The 17,003-nt window shown below is 38.9% G+C and overlaps 1 protein-coding gene across 1 annotated transcript; it reads right to left on the bottom strand.

Annotated features, from left to right (window-relative positions):
* Positions 1 to 300: 300 nt before the first annotated feature.
* Positions 301 to 10,588, bottom strand: LOC146322755 (organic cation/carnitine transporter 2-like). The gene is made up of 11 exons (XM_084724828.1): positions 10,011 to 10,588; positions 7,967 to 8,188; positions 6,090 to 6,193; positions 5,797 to 5,951; positions 4,689 to 4,860; positions 4,155 to 4,281; positions 3,975 to 4,075; positions 2,539 to 2,753; positions 1,998 to 2,180; positions 1,527 to 1,662; positions 301 to 466 (listed from the first exon to the last, which is right to left on the bottom strand). The coding sequence occupies exons 1-11, from the start codon at positions 10,218 to 10,220 to the stop codon at positions 364 to 366; spliced, it is 1,728 nt and encodes a 575-aa protein (XP_084580954.1). The 5' UTR covers positions 10,221 to 10,588; the 3' UTR covers positions 301 to 363.
* Positions 10,589 to 17,003: the final 6,415 nt, after the last annotated feature.

The raw sequence follows: 17,003 nt of genomic DNA on the forward strand, positions 1-17,003 counted from the left end.
TTAATGACCATGAGTGCGAGTCATAAGTAAAATATTAAATATGATGACAGATAACTGAGGCAGATGTAAACAACAAATAATACAAATTTGAACTGCCAGTTTTCGTTATGTATCATTGCTTCTGTTGTTGCAACAGAAGCAAAATAAATCTTATCCCCTGGAATCCTGAAATGTATAAAATTCATCTTCACCTAAAATTCATGTTTATAATTCATATTTCTTTCCACTTTCATTTTAACAGGTCCTTCCCAGTGTTCACAAATCTATCTGTAGACACAAAAAACGACAACACAATCATAACAAAAATACTCTAATTTATTAAATATAACATAGTTCCTTTCATTTGTTTCTGTGTCAGGACACTCATAGATGAACTGAGCAGATGATTTCTGGTGCAGTAGTCTGGTCTTTAGCTAATTTCCCATCATCCTTTGGAGGAAGCGTGGAGGTCCATGGCCACCTGAAGCTGAAAGCCAGATGAGGAGAGCTGTATTATTCAGGCTGCTCTTGTATTGTAAGGTGTACATTGTATATATCTTGTTCTATAATTTCATACATTTTTGTAATGGATATGTGTTTCAAATTGTTAAATTTTACTTTCATACATATTTTAAACATATTTCTTTTTCTCTGTAATTTTTGGTTCTTCATTACCAGTGTCTACTCTTTGTTTTGTTGTAGCAACTTAAACTCTTAACTCTACTGCTTCTTTCTCTAGTTTTGTTTATTCATAGGGCTGAGCCATGAGCAACTGTAATCATCTTGCTGGCATGGTACAAATGTTTTTCCACAGAGCATTACGACAAGGTAAAGGGTGTTAATTGCATCTTGCAGGTGTGGCTGTTTCTGCTTATATTATTCCTTTCTGCAATATTTAAAACTGATCCACTAAACCAAACAGCACAGAAAAACTCCATACGATGTGTAGAACTGTATTCAAACAGTTTTGTTCAGTTCCTTTCAAAGAATTATAGTTAGATTTATAGATGATGCAAAACAAAAGCTGTGCCTACACAAGTACTGTACATAAGGCTAAGAGCTCAGCCGCTTTTAATTTATGATACAATTATCACATTATGATTGTTTCTGTGGCCTAAAAGGCTTGTGTGTATTATTTAGTCGTATCTAGCAATGAGATTGTATATTGCAGCCAACTGAATGCCTCTCACATTTTACCCCATAAACCACCATTATAAAAGAGGCGTCAGTTAGGACCCCTTATATTATGAATTTTTGATCCATGGAGTTTTTATATTTACGAAACCAGGCCGAGAACAGTGGTTTAAAAATCTCTGACATCATCACAATGTAAAGGGGGAACCAGGGGATAAACACTGCACATATCCAGGAAGTAAACTCGGGAGCTTGAAAACTTTTTTGGCTTATGCACCAGGAGAGCAATTTTCATTGTTTTGAAGGGGCACCATCTTAGTGCTCATGGCTTTCTATGATGAAAGCAGACTAAACCTGCCTGTGGACAACCAGAATAATCTGTAAGGTTCTGTAATGTGACTGTGCAGACTGACCTCTGTGTGTGTGCCATCTGCTGGATAGTGTCCGGCAGCGGCTGTCTGAAGGTCTCAGGCAGAAAGACGAAAAGCAGAACACTGAGCAGTGACAGAGAACCCACAACGATCCACGGCAGGAACTGGTAGAACACAGCTGGATACAAAATCAGATCAGATCAGTGAGTTCTTACTTACAAGGTTTGCCTCTATGACCATTTAATTCATCCAGACTGTATAAAACATTTTTTCAGGTTCAGAAATGATGTTTTGTGTAGCTCACAGATAGTACTACAGCTGGTATTGGTGGTTCTGCTACCACAACAAATATTTTGATTCTCTGCACCAAAAAAGTTCAGTCGTAACAAATATTAAACTTCATACATAAACAAACTGGTAAAAACTAATCATATCAATGGCTTAAATGTGTTATACTGAAGCTATTACATATACTGTCTGACGTATGTGTGAAAGATGAGTGAAAGATCTCACCCAGCTGCAGCAGATATGGGGAAACAGAGGATCCCACTCTGGAGAACATGGCACAGGATGACATTGCTGTGTTCCTGATAACTGTGGGAAACAGCTCACCAGTGTACATGTACACCACCCCATTGCCAGCCAGAATACCAAATTTACCGAGCAGCACCAGGGTCAGGGTGACAGCTGGATTACCTGCAGGGACAAGGAGGTCTGTAAGGTTGTGTTGGGAAAACAAAGCATTTCTGAAGCAACTGATCATTCATTGAGGGCTGACAGGACTGAAGTAAGAGAAGCTTTTTATGTACAAAGAGTTTGGAGGGTGGTGTCTTGTGTATAGCCTTTTTTAAAAACCACCCACACAAAGTCATAAGAAATAGATTCAAAAGTGTGTTTATCTCCTCTAACAGAACAAAGTTGTTACCACGCCTGGCCACCAAGCATCAACCAATTTTCAACCGGATATCAACATTGTAAACCTGGTTGGTGCTGACTGAGAAGTAACAGAGTACAGCTGCTTGTACTGGTCTTACTCAAATTCAGTTTCACTCACTGTGCTGAGTGATCTGGATGAGGAACACAGCTAGCGCCCCCAGCAGGATGAAGCTGACACCAGACAGGCGGCGAGGAAGACTGCGTGCTGCCAACCAGCTGACAGTGTACCCTGGGATCTCAACAACTGTCAGCAGGAAGTAGGTTATGAAGGGGTTTCCATTGAGACCAGACATGTTGAATGACATTCCAAAGTAGCCTACACTCGAAGCAAACCTGCAAACAAAAAGAGAGAAAGGCTTAAACTCTAAAGTCATATTAGCATCCCTTAGGCAGCAGTGTTGATTACAGCAATAAGTAAGCAGTTATTACAGCAACCATATGAAAGTGTTGGACAGAGAAAAACAACATACTCAGGCTTTATCATAGCACTGTTAGCCCAAGGCTAACAAAGCTTTCATCATTACACAACCCTGGCACACAACTGGGCTAGCCCTGACTTTTGCCTAGGGCTCGCTGACCCTACTCCGAAGTAGGGTTAACCCAGAGTTTGCTGAGTCAATGTGAAACAGGGCTAACTATTCAAAGGCATAGTCATGGTAAATTCTAAATGATTCACATCAGCTGCTATACCACCATACCTGGCCTATATAACCTGGCGTGCCAGATGGCTTGTTACACAGGAAAACCATCTGGGAAGCCCTCCATAGAAACTATTAGGAAAGGTGCAGGTGTTTTCCAAAAAAAACCCTTGGTAGGTGATTGGAGGAACCATCTGTCACATCTTTTGTCTTAACTAGCTTATGAATTCTTGAATTATGGTAAAAACGTGTTTTGTGAGGTCGCAGTGGCCTTTGATCACCAAAATCTAATCAGTTCATCCTTGAGTCCATGAAGACATTTGTACCAAATATGAGGATTCCCTCCAAGTGTTCCTGAGATATTGCAATCACAAGAGTCGGATGGATGTGAGGTTACAGTGACCTGACCACCAAAAGTTAATCAGTTCATCTTTAAGTCCAAGTGGACGCTTGTTCTAAGTTTTAAGATATTCCCCCAAGGCATTCTTGAGATACCATGAGAGCATTCAACCCTAACCCTGGAACTGGATGATCCATAAACATAAAGCCTGTGGCCATGGCTGTTGTCAGTGCGGAGGCATAAAAAAGGTTTCTCACAGTTTTTCAAAAAATGTGAATCACCAAGCTCTTTCTGCATACAGCCATAAATGTGCACAAAAATTAGGCTGATGGGTCCACTACTATGTGAGATTATCAACAGATAAGTGATTGCATGATCTCCTCCAGGCTTACCCTTGCAAAAATAATAACGTCCACAGTAAATTGTAAGTAGTGGACAAATAGTTGTTGAGACACTGTATTTAGGTGTGGATGGACAAACTAATGGATTGTGCAATTGGCAGTGCTACTGCTAGCGAGAAGAAAAGTTCCTGAATTTTAGGGAAAATACTTGTGATGTAAAAGTACTTTAACTCACCAAATGACCCACAGCATAAGTGTGATTTTTCGAATGTTTGTGGTCCTCAGCAGGTCCAGAAAGCTGAGAGACTCTGCCTTCTCGCTTATTGCTTTTTCAGTCTGTGGAGAGAATGGAAACTGCAGTAAATGTCCACAGTCCTTTAGTGTGTGGAACAAGGCTGAGGTTAGAGGTTCTTACTTTGGCTGAGAGGAAGATGACATGTGGAGCTTCAACTCGGTTCTCCTGAGCTGCTGACCTCAGCAGGAGTTCTGCTTCCTGCAAACGGCCACGAGACACCAACCATCGAGGAGACTCTGATATCTGCCTGATGGACAGATACACAGACACAAAAATGTGTCCTCTATAACTTAGCAGTTGAAAATGCTTTGGTGGAAATTAATGAAGGTATTTCTATCAACCTGGTTCCTCCATCTGTGTTGTTCAGACTGTCCCTCATTTTTCAATGTTACTACAGCAGCAGTTATTTTATTGTAAGATAGACAGCACATATATATGGTGCTCATGTAGCAAAGCTTTTTTCATTCAGTTCTCTTGTCTCTCTGAAAGTGGCTGAAATAAGTCTTTCATTTGTTATACATCAAGGTATAAAGTCATCTCAGAGGTGTCATTCAGGTGGATAAATTTATCAAATGGACCCTGACATACCTCTTCCTGTCACCTACAATATAAGTTATCAAGTGGTACCAAAGTACTGTACTGAGATCATCTTACCACCAGAGGGGGATACAGGCCAGGCCAGGCACGGCCATGATCAGTGACAGATGTCTCCAGGTCCTGGCAAAGTAGGCCGTTCCAGGCAGCAGCATCGTACCAGATATGTAGGCAAAAGGCAAACACAGGTTGGTGAAGAATACTCTGGACGAACCAGTCAGGATCTCTGCACCTGTGCAGGAGACACTGTGTTTAAAACAGAACTCAAATGGATCTATTTCTCTTTATGTGATCAGATTGCTGCAAATCAACTGAAAATCATCTGTCCTCATTTTTGAGTTTGCTTTCCCCTGATATCCCTTGTCCAACTTCCTACATATCGAGATGTTGTCCTGTATTTTGACTGGCTCCAGTCAAACCTTTGCAGGTGGACACTTTTCAGAAATCTGGCTCTTACCCAGTGGCTGTGGGCTGTGTTTGATGTCAGTCAAACTGTGCACATGTGGGTCAAGCGCAGGTTAACCTGACACCATCTTGGCTGCTTACAGTATGCCCAATAAGAAAAATTGTGAGTAATTGCAAAGTCACATGGTATAAAGGTGGAATATGATGGAAACTACTACCACTGCAAAGACTGGGAAACTACATATAAATGGGTGAAGCCAGTGGAAGGCGATTCTCAGAGTTTTTTGCGATATTTGCTAGAGATGTTTTTTAATTTTCCCACTGCAGAACTCCTAATTATATGAGTCAGCAGACTGTGTGAACCTGTAACCTGCATAGTCTAAGCAAAGAATAAAGGTGTTATAAGCTAGGGGCAGAATAGAAAACTTTATTTTTAAAATTTGATAGACATTATATTAAAATTTTAGACCACATTGATAACATGGCCCACATTGTCCCACACATTTGGTTTGTTGGGTTCTGGTCACCAAATCAGCAATACAAAACAAAACTTGTGTTTTTATTTTTGCTGTAAAGACTGGCTTTGTATTTATACAAAACCAAAATAGGCTGAAGAAGATAAAATTTCAAAATGTGTCATCACTGATATGGAATGGTCTTATTCTGTCCAGAACAACAACAAAACAACAACATGATACACAGCCAGTGGAGAAGAAGTTAAAAGTCATCGGTCACAATATCATGAAAATAAAGAAACCCATACCGAGTACAAATATGACTATGTAGCTGGTGATCTGACCCATGCCCATCATGAAGAAAAACACAGTCAGGATCGGCCAGGAAGGTGCGAAGGCCACAGCAACACAGAAGACACTGAGCATAGCAATGGAACCAAACAGTACAGGCTTCCTGCCAAACCTGAAGTAAAAAAATCCAACAGAGTGGTGTCAGTCACAACAACAACAACATAATGGTCCTCTATTCAGATATTAATGTCAAGGTAGGAAAGTATGGGAGCGGCTATGGGAAACAGTTTGTACTGAAACTGAAAAGTACCGGTCAGAGATCTGTCCAGAGACAAAGCATCCAAAAAGTCCTCCCAGAAAGTAGACAAGAGAGGTCAGAGGCTGTTTCCACTGGTCACTGCAGACCAGGTTAAACTGGAAAATAAGGCATATACACATATGGGAATTCTGCAGACATAAAAATATAAACTGGAACAATACAGCAGACATAGACACTAAAGCTAACATGAAAACATAACCTGGAACAATACAGGTATAACTGGAAGAGTGCCCTGCCGCGCAAAAGATGATGAAGCACCTACTGCAATGCCATCATAAGTGCCAGATGCTGCTGGTAGAGATTTGCAAAGTCCTGCCAACATTAACATGACCTCCACATACATTGTTCTGAGCTGAAACAACATTTCAAACTGAAGAAGTTGTTGATCACATGTGGCCCCTAGATGATAAGTCAACTGCCAATGGTCATATAAAACAGAGCCGTCAAACCAACCAGTCAAGTTGCAGTTTACATCCATGTCTGTCCATACTCAGATAACATATGGTGTGAAGACTTTGAGGACATTTTAAAAGGAACATACCACTATATTAATTTGTAACGCTGAAGGAATTTAATAAAAGGTATTAAGTGTATTTTTAGTGAGGTCACTAAACTTTCAAATCAAATGCCTTTATTGTCATTTTTGCCATACATTTCTGCAGGGTATAATGAAAAATGTTTGCCTGGGAATAAAAGTTCAAGATGACAAACATAAATAACACCAAAACTCAGACTTTTTAAAAACAAACACCAACATTTAAAAGAGATGCAATATGTCAGCACAGTCTCATCAGTGGCTCTGTAGAATGTAGTGACAGCGTTTGTGGGGACAGCTGCTTGTTTTTAGTTTTCTGAGAAAGTGTGGTGTCTCTGCTGGGCCTGTTTCCTATAGTCCATCTCGCCTGAGTCCGTTTTGCCAGCATCCATCTTCTCTGATCCTGGTCAGTGTCAGCATTTGCAGAAATGGTCATCAAATGTCATGTTAATGTTGGTGGAACATTGAAAATCTCTGCTGGTTACATCTGGCAGTTGTGGTGGCATTACAGTAGGTGCTTCACCATCTGTTGCCTGGCAGGGATGTGCACTCAGCCGAATGCATTTTTTTCTGGATGGCTTTACCCCATGGGTTTTCTCTGGCTGCTCCTGTTTCCTTCCAAGTCCAAATACATGCAGGTTAGGTTAACTGCTGACTCTAAATTGCCTGTAGGTCTTAATGTGAAATACTGCTGTTCTTCTTTGCAATTGCATGTGACATAAAATATAACATCAAAAATAAAATTATCTAAAGAAAAATTTCCTCATGCTTCTTTTTAACTGGCTAAGCAACTTTTCCTGGGAAAATGTAAACATCGGCTCTTGCAGTCTGCATGCTGTAAATCTTTCCATTTCATTTCAAGAAGAATCCGACCTGGTGGAAGACATTAAGAATAACTATACGGAAATAGCCATTCTTCTTTCTAACAGTCTTGTTTGTGTATGCATATCATAATATAGAGGCATCAGCATCAGCATTTGTTTAAATAAAGTTAAGAACAAAAATTCAGCTGCTGCAGCTGTTGTGCAACAGACAGCATTACACCTCAGAGACACATGAATGACATACAGTAATGCAAGAGACCCTAATCCAGTCACTTCCAGTTTCTCGTAGCAGTTTCTGACAGACAATGATTGGTGACCACTGTGAGAGGTCAACACCCATCAATGTTTAAAGAGAAGCTGTTCTGGCTTGTCTGGATCTTTAGTACATAACATGCTGGAGTCTAATGTAGAGAAGACAGGGGTGGAGTTCACTAAAAACACGTTAAGTAATTGTTTTAGCACTTGCACTAGTAAACTCCACAGTAACAATAGCAGCAGTAGCTCAGTACCTCAGTGACTGCAGTAGACTGGTGGTACTCAGTACTGTAGGTCCATCCATCTTTACAGGCCTCCTGCTTCAGACTGTAGAGGAGGATCTCTGGACTGGATGCCAGTGCAGACAAATTGTGGACCAGTTTCGGGCTGGGTCTGATTCCAAGAGCAGACAGGTTCTGCACCTGGTCCAGCTCATATCTGCTACAGCTGCTCCTCTCCGGCTGCCCGGCCACCTGCTGACCAGGAAATGTTATCAGTCATTATCTCCATCTTCTTAAGCTGCAGTCATATTCTGAGGAGGTGGACAGCACCTGAGCAGACCAGTTCAAGATCAGTTCTAACCTGCACAAGGATCATAGGCTGGACCCAGTCCAAGTCTAGACAGTCAATCATAAACTGACTGCATGACAAGTATTTGCTTAGCATGTATACAGACATCAGCTGTAGTATATCTCACAATTTAACTGTATTTAAAGAAAAACAATGCAGTTGCAATGTGCATTTTTACTGTTATCCTATGTAGTATATTTACTTTGGTATTGTGCAAAAGTACAGTTATGACTTGTACTTTTTCTTTATACTATATACAATATGTATATACTACTACATGTGTCAGATATAAGTATTGTATTATTCATGCTACTTTTATTTGACCTCTGTAGTTACTTGTTTAAGATGAATATGAAGATAAATATTTTCTATCCAAAACCTGTGATCAACATATGAAATATGATACATTTCCATAGATGAAACTACCCATCAGTATATAATGTTGTTAAAATGAGCTTAAACTTGACCAACTATGACATTAAAGAGCCTCTTACCTGTGTTAGCAACATATAACAATGACAGCAGCAATCTGCTGCAGAACAAGTACTTTTACTTGTAATACTTTAAGTACATTTTTAATACTGCTTCTGTAGTTTTCCATTGTTATATTTCTATCTAAAAGATCTGAATACATCTTCCACCACTAGTATTCCTCATACTGTTAATAGTTTTCACTGAGTACTCAAATGTACTTTGGTTTAAAAAAAAAAATGGTGGCAAACAAAGTTCCCAGAACATCAGCAAACATGAGGATAAGATAAGATGTAATTGAGCCCCTGGATCAATAAATAAATAAACCTAAAGCATGCCCATGTCATGCACCAGGGCAGAGGTCAGCACCCTGTACTATCAAAAGATCCATTTTTAGCCAACAATGACAAAAGAGCCACATGCGGCTGCAGGTTGCAGACCCCTGTACTAGGGGCAAGTCACTGGAATTTCTTGTCTCAAATTTAGTTTTTCAGTCTGAATTCTGCAACCGTAGTTCTGAAAAGAGAAGTCAAAAGTTCAAAAGCAGCTGCTAACAGTAGGGGAATCTTTTATGAAAGCACTCTATTTATTGAAAACACAAATCTTGCAGCAGTGTTATTTGAGGATGCAAGGAGGCAACTTTCATTGGTTATTCAGTCATATGTTAATAAACCCACTTTTATTGACAGCTTACATGCATGGTCAGCACATCTATATGGAAGTGAGGACTGTTCGAATTCATAATAAAAGATTTTTCCTTTAGCATCCTATTTTTTGTATCAAAGCAGTAACATCTGTGTAAAGTTGTTTAATGGAGGGTTAAGAGGGAAACACAATACATCAAACATGAATTTTTCACCAGTATAATCCTTAATTCTGTTGTAATTTAAAATAGACATATGTCAAATGTACTGTTCAGTGTCATATCAGTTAATGTATATGCGATACATTGTATCTGTGACAGGATCATGTTTTATAGTGCTTGTTGTTAAATAAATAGGACTTTTGAGGAGAAAAGATTTTGATTGCATTTTAAAATAACCAATCAATTGATAAAGATATGATGAAATAAAAAGTCTAATAATAAGTAATAAGTAAATGTCCAAAAACAGACAAGCATCACCAGTTTTAATTGATACTGATATTTTTATGTAAAACATGATTTCTGAAAATAAATGAACCCTTCTTTTTTTTTCACTTAATCGATTGCTATCAGAATTGTTCAGCTTAAAGGGGCCCGTTCAGACTGGCTCTGACCTGTAGTGGGATGCTGGCCTGGATCCAGTCCTGGCTCAGGTTGCTGTGGGTGGGGATGTGGCAGTGGTGGGGCGGGGTGGCCAGCAGGAAGATGACGGACAGGATGTTATATCCACATGGAACGGAGGTGAGACAGAGCAAGAAGAAGAGTCTCCTCTGGAACGGCCCCCAGCTCCCCAGGAACGCCACTGACTCCTCATAGTCCTGCATTTTGCTTCACTCTACTTAAACTCTATTCTCTATTCTATTCTTTTATTTTTTACTTCAGTCAGTACTTAAGTCTAGTAAGTGCCACTATGACCACCTAAACAACTATGACAATTAGCTTGATAATAAATGCACAAATCAAACATCTATCTTAAAACTACAAATACTTTTATAAATACATTTAGAAATATTACTACTATAAAACTACCAATTGAAAGGCAAAATCACCATAATAAACAGAAATACCTTCTATTACAACAACAATAACTGTCCCACCTATACACACTACAATAAGGACAAATGTTTTGTCTCTGTGAATACTCCTGTTGCAGCAGTGGCAGCTTCTCTCTGCAGGGTCTCTCAGGGTTCAAACCTCCTTTATCCTATGCAAGACAAAAGAACTCCACCTCTCCTCCTCCTCCTCCTCCTCCTCCTCCTCCTTCTCTGAAATGCCTGTGCTCATTGCAACTACTTGATACATCTGGTTATTTCGGGAAAAAACTAGTTACACTTAAATAGACTGGAAAAGAGCATGATGGGAGGAAACGTTGTGTCCTTTTTCGAAGATAGAAGTAATGATTATTTGGACAAAATTAAGCAGAATGTCCGTAAGAGGTTATAGATTAAACAAAACTAGGTTGTTGCTAAAAATTGTGTGAAATACAGTCCCTCCAAGAGGGAGCAATTAGGTTTTTACACATGAAACATCTGAAAATAACATGTAATTATATATTATGTGAATTTATCACATTTCACATACATGCACATGTGATTTTCAAACGTTTCACATGTGTAAATTAAGAAATTGCACGTGAAATGCCTTTAAAACAACATAACTAACATTGAATGGTAACTTTTTTATTTTTCAACCTGCACCCTATTTTCTCATGTTTTTTGTGTCTAAGTGACTAATGTGGAAAACAATTTTTGAAATTGGAACTGAACAAGACATCCAGTTGTGTCAAAATAAACCTCAGTAAAGCTAAAACAACCCTCCGTGTGTTATATGTGAAAATAAGGGAGGTCATGTGAATATTATTTACATCTAACTTTGTGAATTAAGGGATTATTTCAAACAAATCAGAGTTGGTGAGACATGTTGTCAGACAATTATGTAACAGTCTGATCCTGTCAGTGACACAGTAAGCACTGTCAGCAGATAAAATTTGACGGGATACATTTCAGCCTGTTTTGCAGCTGATGGCGGCATGTCTTACACTGTACTGAACCAATTTCAAAAATTGTTGTCATTTAGACACAAAACATGGGTAAATTTTTAAGGTAAGATAGAGAAAGTGAAAGTGCGGCAAAAGTGCACACATTCTATACTCAAGTCAAAGTACAGATATGTATGTAAAAAAGCTTATTTACTCACGTAGAAGTGAAAATTATAGTGTCTGAAATGTTCACAAAGTATAAAATTAAAAAGCATCTTTGAAGGGCATTTCTACCAGCTGCTTCTGTGCAAAGTTAACACCTCACCTTTTCTCCACAGTCAAGTCTCTTTATTGTTTCATCTTGTGCATGATGTGCACTACTGGATACACCAAGGAATCAACATTGCTATGTGTTATTGTCCCATCCACTTAGGTTAAAATCTGTTGGGAGGTCAGCGTGCAATGATGCAAATTAAAAATAATCAATAATCCCCCTAAAAGGTAACAAGCCTGTTTTGAAGATGTAAAGAGTAGAAAGTACGGATATTTGTGTTAAAATGTGCTATAAAAGTAAAAAGTTGTCAGAAAAATACTCAAGTACAGATACATGAAAACTCTACATAAGTAAAGTAATTATTTACACTGAGCTACTTTTTAATGCTGGAAGAGTCTGAGATAGGATTTTTCCCAATCTGGTATTACAGAGCCAAATCTTCACTAGGTTTAGGATTGTGCTACACTACGCCATGATACACCACGATATGATGCAATATGATACAGTAAAGACTGAACACATGGCATGAACAGGCAAGAAAAAGCTTTCATATCTTAAGGCAGTACAAGATAAGGGGAGAGTGCAGTAGCATGAGATTCTACTAGTATTTATCTAACAGCAAAATATTCATGGTTGACAGTATTTCCACAATCTGCAGTACAACCACCATTCTAGACAACAACATCGACATTAGCATCACACCATCATCAACAATGACAGTGAGTCAGCAAACTGCACTGTAGCAGGTACAAAGGACTTTCTAAAGCTCAATAAAAGCAAACAGATGCACCAAACAAACATGATGAGACGCTGATCAGGGCTGGTGTCATTTGAATCCTGTCTTATCTTACTGCATCCTGTCTTATCTCAGGTTAAGAAATCCTAAATACTCAGCCAAACATGGTCTATCCACTTTTACCTAACCTAGCAACCAACACCCCCACTGAGCACCAACCGAGATTTTATTGTGGAATTCCAGTTGAAAATTAATTGATATTTGGTCTGAACGTCTCGGGACTTTTTTATCCCTGTTTTCAAACAGCTAAAATGCAGTTAGAATAAACGTGTCACAAAACACAAATTTGTTAAATCATTTTGATAATTTGTTCAGCTGTAGGTTGAAAGACAGATGTCAGATTTTCCTGGTGGGTGAAATCTGGTCTACACGAAGACATAATCTCAACACGTTTAATGTCATTAATGCAAACTACATGGGCTGCACGCTGCCATCAAGAGGCTTCCAGGATGTAGTAGAGGGAGAAGTTTTTATGTAAAATTAATGTTAGAGTGTTAATGTGTAATGTTTTCCTGTGGGTGCTAGATTTACCGAGTTTACCCCTTGTCTCCAATTCTGTATGTGATATTCATTGACAGGATCTCAAAGCAGCAGGGGCGAGCAGAGTGTCCGGTCCGGGAACCTCAGAATTGCATCTCTGCTTTTTGCAGATTATGTGGTTCTGCTGGCTTCATTGGGCCGTGGCCTTCAGAACACACTTGAGTGCTTTGAATTTGAGTGTGAAGTGGCCAGGATGAATGTCAGCACCTCTAAGTCTGAGGCCATGGTTCTTTGACAGGGAACTGTGGATTTCTCCCTTCGGGTGGGGACAGAGTTGCTGCACCAAGCAAGGGGTTTGTGACTTTTTGGGTCCTTTTCAGCAGTGATCGAGGACGAGGAAGACGGAGCATGAGTTTGATAGGTGGATTGAGCAGTGTCAGCAATAGAGATGGAGTGGAGTCTTATGGTGAAAAGGGAGCTTTCAGTTTACCATTCAATCTATATTCCAGCCCTCACCTTTGGTCATGAGCTTTGGATAGTGACCAAAACAATGAGATCGTGGACACAAGCCACAAGCCAGGAAGTTCAACCTGCTTCCATTTAGGCCTAATACATCTCCAGAGTCAGGAAACAGGCAGGAAGCATCACTGCAGACCCATTACATCTTGATGGCAACAGCCATTCATCTGTCCGTCCATCTGTCCCATTCTTGGGACAGCACCTTGATGGAATTTCTTCAGACTTGGTACAAACATCCACTTGGACTCAAAGATGAACTGATTAGATTTTGGAGGTCAAAAGTCACTGTGACCTCACAAAACAATCAAGAATTTGTGCGCTAAAATTTCACAAACAAATCTAATAAGATAAAATAATGAGGTGATGACATTTTTTATCCAAATGGACAAAAGGTCAACTTCACTGTGATATCATAAAGTTCAGCTCTCTATCTGTCCTCTATACTCCACTGTAAAAATAGTCAATAAAACAGCATATTTCTCTCTGGAAATTATTCACCGGAATTATACACATAAATATAGTGATAACATCCATTTTGCCAAAAACACACTTCATAAATTTTATTAAATTCCTTCAGGGTTTTCAGATATTATCCGCAACTTGACAGGCTGGCTTAGGTAATTCTACTTATTTATGTTGTTGGGTCAGATTAAATTTTCCATTACAAGACCCCTGACTCAGTAAAAGATCCTGTTTCTTCGAAATTTGGGATTAATTATGGAGTGATTAAGTTTTGAAAGTCACGAATTACGGATGAGTCAAATGTTTTTTTTAATCTTGTGCAGACAAGACAAAAATGATAATTTTCACTATGCTTTAAGGCCTCCAAAATACTGTATTATTTTCTAAGATTTGTAGATTTAGATAATTATTCATGTTTATATTTTTCTTATATAAGATGCCTTGTCAGTTTTTAACTGGCCCAATTATTTATTACCACTGAGCAGGAGGCAAAGTGTAAATGATCAAACCAGTGAAAAGCTCAGTTTAGTCCAGTTTTCTTCTCTGTCTCTCTGCCCGTCCTATGACCTCAGTTTCTTCTGGCCACACTTTAGGTTTTTCTTGTTCTTCCTGATCTTGAAGCTGCAGCCAAAGACCTTTGCTGGTATTTTGCAATAAAACTAGAATTACTTCCACGTGGTTGTATGTCTTCGCAAACCAGATAAGTCACCTGCCAGACTGTCACCTGCACGGAGGCACAAAAAAATCACTTTGAGCTCCTTGGAGCTTGCAGCTCAACTAAACTTTCAGTGTGATGTCCTGAAATGAGATCAAAACCAAAAACAACAACAAAAAAAGACTGTCAGGACCTGTGTCGGATGCTGCTGTGATCCTTGTTTGTCAGTTGTTTAAGGTCTGCAGATTTTGAATTACTAGAAAGAGGAGTACGAGAGGGTGCAGTTTTCTCTCATCAGGTCACAGTGTTATCTTCACAAGGTCTTCAACGTGCAGTGTGTCACTGTGGATCGGTGAAGAATTTACTGGGTTGATCATAAACATGTCAAGAAGTCAACACTGAATTTTACTGATGTTTCAGTTTCTATTCATTAACCCTCCACACTATCCACAGGTTTTAAGGTCAGACCAGCTCTTGAGTAACACTTTTCCTTTTGACATCATTCATGAGTCAGCATGTGCCTTCATGTTGATGTGGATCCAATCAGCATGAGAGTTATCATGAGTCATCATCATGGGTCTCATGAGACTAACTGAAGGGATAGTTCAGGTTATGATGAAGTCTGAGGTACTTATGGACAGTCAGTATATTAAGTACAGTAGATGGAGGTTAGCACACCCCCACTTTGGTGAAGCAGAGAGGAATACCAGCAAGGAAGCAATGTACTGCTGTGGGTCAGCAGCAAAACATATTGTAGCTATTCCTAAAAAAGGCTTACACCCAAAAAAAAAAATCAATATCCTTTTACATGTATGTTTTACAATATTTTCAACACTTTACCTTGCTGTCAGACAGCCTTTTATCATGAGAAACTGCCATTATATACGCCAAATATCACTCTGGCATTCAACCAGACTCCACTGGCAAAGTTATTTTGGATTTGCCCATGTCACTCAGTGACACAAACAAACTAATAGATCAAGGCAGCGGTAGGACAGACATTCCTGTGTTCTTTGAGTCAAAATTATGTTTTTGTCAAAGGAGTCTGGTGGCTTTGCAGAGAATATTTGGCTTATATAACGATGGTTTCCCATTGGAAAATGCTGTTTCATGGCAGGTAAAGGTAAAGGCGAAGGTAAAGCGTGAACATATTCTAAATATAGATTACATTTATATTGATATTTACATTGATATTCTTTTGCTCGACCTTTCTTGAGGTGTCCACAAATGTTTTGCTGCCGATCCTGTCCACAGCAGTGCATTGATCAGCTTCCTGCAATGGTACTCCTGCAGCTTTTCAAAACTGGGGGTGTACTGAAAGGAGAGCCATGTAAGTCACATTAGAAGTGTTGAAATTACATATGGAAAAAATAGAAAACTAGATAAAACAATCTCCCTTAATAATTTGTTCTATTAGAATAAAAGTGACTGAAATGCAGGGCAGTGTAAAGTGGTCTATCCCAAAGTAATATAAAGTATTCTTTTAGATGATTCAAATCAAGCAATGGTTGATCTGATCATGAAGTAAACAAGAATTCAACAAAGCATTCAGTGCCACCTTACAGCTGTTAACAGTTTTTCAGTCCAATCAGCTAATATCCTCATGAAGAATATGAGACTGATGTAGGATGTTCAGCAGTTTTTTAATGAAAACAAATAAAACAAAGTTACATAAATAAAATGATAAGGAGAGAAATGTTGCATTATCTCAACCTGACAAGTTTGCATTTGCATATTTGCATCATCATCATCATCATCATAAAAAAAAAAAGATCCGAGAATAAATACTGTACATAAAGAAGTGGACAGAGGTTCTCTGAAGCAGGAGGAGCCACTTTTTAACATGTCTAAGGAAGACTGAACACTGCTGCTCTCAGCTGAAATATAAAGGAAATATTATGTCTATTTTCAACTCTGAACTCTTTGTTTCATCAGCAACTAAAAAATCCAATTCAAGTCTCAGAATAATGAATCCAATGTGTTTCCACAGTTTGAACATGGATTTTCAAAATCTGGATTTATTAATTATATTTAAAGTTGGAGTAAGCCATTCTGGAGGAATACCAACTCTTTGGGTTGGGTTGATTTTTGAGTCTCATTCCCAGACCATCCTCCTCAGGTCCAGGAAACCAACCCAAACTATCGGTATCTGACCGACTGCTAATGAGACTCAACAATCAACCATTGCTTACTCCACCTTTAGTATACTAGATTTTAAGTCAAACAGTTTTATCAAATTCAAATTCAATAGCTGCAGGCACAAATAACCTCCCAGCTTAACTATACTAAACTAAACTCTATTTGCCGCTGTTAACTTGAATGTATCAGATGTTCTAAAAAACAACTACAGAGTGGAGCCCTGTGTGCAGCCGTTTGGGTGAACTGCTCCTTTAAAGACTTAACTTATTCACTGTTTGCATGTCCTCTGGGTAAATGGATATGG

This window comes from Lutjanus erythropterus, chromosome 8 (genome assembly GCF_056507025.1).
Source record: "Lutjanus erythropterus isolate fLutEry1 chromosome 8, fLutEry1.hap2, whole genome shotgun sequence".
Lineage (NCBI taxonomy): Eukaryota > Metazoa > Chordata > Actinopteri > Lutjaniformes > Lutjanidae > Lutjanus > Lutjanus erythropterus.